General features: G+C 32.7%; 1 protein-coding gene across 1 annotated transcript; it reads left to right on the top strand.

Annotated features, from left to right (window-relative positions):
- Positions 1-864: 864 nt before the first annotated feature.
- Positions 865-1,677, top strand: LOC108336983 (ethylene-responsive transcription factor ERF018). The gene has a single exon (XM_017573422.2). The coding sequence runs from the start codon at positions 898-900 to the stop codon at positions 1,624-1,626; it is 729 nt and encodes a 242-aa protein (XP_017428911.1). The 5' UTR covers positions 865-897; the 3' UTR covers positions 1,627-1,677.
- The last annotated feature ends 800 nt before the right edge of the window (positions 1,678-2,477 follow it).

Below are 2,477 nucleotides of genomic sequence, written 5' to 3'. Positions count from 1 at the left end.
TAGATATTGTAACAAAATAAAAATTTAAATATTAAAACTAAATGTATAAGGTTTTTAGAAGGTTACTTGAAGTAGTAATTTTAAGAAAAGTACAAGTTCCAAAAAAAAATTATTTATAAACATATTTATAAGGTTTTATAAAATTTTCAACTAGCAAAGAAAAATTAAAAATTAACTAAACAACCTTATCCAACTTGCATAAATAATTTCACCATAGTAAATCCCATTATGTGTCAAATAGTATTTATTCTTTAAAATAACTAAACTACAATTAATTCCATTCCCTTTTTTTTTTCAAAATGTATTTATATTCCCTTGTAAGTTAAGGAAACGGACAAAATGAAAAGAGAAATGGAAGGGGTGAACAAAAAAGTGAAAATGAAATATATATATATATATATATATATATATATATATATATATAGAGAGAGAGAGAGAGAGAGAGAGAGAGAGAGATGCAAGAGAAAATGGACGTGCAAATATTATATTAAATTGCTTCTGAGTTTTAAAACCAAAACACAGAAAAAAACAAAAATTTCTGATAATAGAAATTACTAGATTTACTTTTGAAAACCAAAAATTTAAAATAAAAAATGTATTTGTAATTTTGTATGATACATAATATATTTACATAGATTATTTTATGAAGTTGAGGCCAATAATTTCCACACGTGGTGTTTCTTGTTGTTGAAAAATACAAATATCATATGGGACTGAGTTCACGATATCATTCAGCCACGTGCCTACACTCATTGTACGCTCCTTTGATAAACACGTTTAGCCTTCAAACCTTCACCACTCTTCCTCCCTATATAAACCCTTCCGCCGTCAATTCCCTCAAAACTTAATCATCACAACATAACCAATAAACAAAACAAGCACCCTAGTATAGTACACATGGTGAAACCGGCCATTACCAGAGTTGATTCTTCTTCTTCTTCCTCTTCTTCTCCCACTTCTTGCAATGACTCATTCTCCACCAACAATTCCAGTGCCGCCTGTAAGATGTACAAAGGAGTGAGGAAGAGAAAATGGGGGAAATGGGTGTCTGAAATTCGGCTTCCAAACAGCCGTGAGCGTATATGGTTGGGCTCTTACGACACGCAAGTGAAGGCAGCAAGAGCCTTTGATGCTGCTCTCTATTGCCTGCGTGGGAAGGGTGCCAGTTTCAACTTCCCCGACACGCCTCATCTCTTCGAAATGGAGTCGCTCAAGATACCCTGCAGCCACCAAGAGATCCAGGAGGTGGCGGCCAAGTTTGCGAACAAGGTGGTGGAGATTTTGGCAGAAGAAGAAGAAGAAGATGGAGAAGTTGGAGTTCAGAGTGAGTCTATGTCTGACCACACCACACACACAGAAACAAACACGACCTTTCCTATTTATGATGGTGGGACAAACAATGATGTTCGAGTGGACCAAGACACCATGGATTGGACATTTATGAACATGTTGGATGACTTGAATGGCTCCGATTTTGGCCTCTATTTTGAAGCAGAGAAGGGTGAGTTTTTGTGCCCCACAACACACACTCCACTACTCTTTCACAATGGAGATGAGATTGAAGTTGATGATCATGATCATGATGCTTTTTCTAACCACTCTTTTCTTTGGAGTTGGAACTTTTGATTGAATTCACCTCTTGCAACCCATCACCACCAACAAACAAAGCCTCTCTATTATACTTTTTTTGTAGCCATTTCTACGTGGCTGTTTTTAATTATAATAGTTTCGCTGTGACTATATATAGTTTATATCAAATACACCATATATCACATTTCATAAGAAAAATATATATGAAAAACACCATATTTATATATATGTAGCATGTCATAGATATTATGGAAAGTGGCCTAGTTTTTGTTGCCATCTTTCTGTTGTGTTGATTTAACAAGCACTGGATTGTTCTTTTGGATCTTGTTTCTAGGGTTACTCGTTTTAAATGAATATATAAAGTGAATAATATCAGTTGTTGATGGAAAATAGTAATTGTTAAGTTTTTTTTTAAAATAAAATTGATATTATTTACCTTCTCTTTCATGTAATAACCAAATTTAGTTATGAGAAAAATAAAATTAAAGACAATATATAGCACTTTTTATCCACGCTCAGTTTAGCGTTATAGTTTCCTTCTGAGATAAAATAGCTTGATATCACATGTATGATTGTACAACTTGTTATCTATAAATCCCGAGATGTTTTGTTTCTAATATTTCTTAATGAGTTACTGAAAAAAAAATAGTAATAAGTTTTTTTATGCGCATTAGTTGTGTTTAATTAGTGAACATAATAATCGTATGAATTTGAAGCAATTGTCCCCTCATCTTGCTCATTTTGTTCAAATATTGAGATAGCATGATTTGGAATTCGTAGTGGAGGGAGTTATATTAGTGCACTTCAAATTGCTCAAAAATACTTGTTTGGAAAATTGTATATTTATCTTTATATACATTAAAATTAATTGTTCCACATTTATTTTA

This window comes from Vigna angularis, chromosome 7 (genome assembly GCF_016808095.1).
Source record: "Vigna angularis cultivar LongXiaoDou No.4 chromosome 7, ASM1680809v1, whole genome shotgun sequence".
NCBI classification, from domain to species: domain Eukaryota; kingdom Viridiplantae; phylum Streptophyta; class Magnoliopsida; order Fabales; family Fabaceae; genus Vigna; species Vigna angularis.
This window is presented reverse-complemented; position numbering and strand designations above follow the sequence as displayed.

Coding starts and splice junctions, on each gene's coding strand:
- LOC108336983 (XM_017573422.2), top strand. CDS start 898: ATGGTGAAACCGGCCATTACCAGAGTTGATTCTTCTTCTTCTTCCTCT.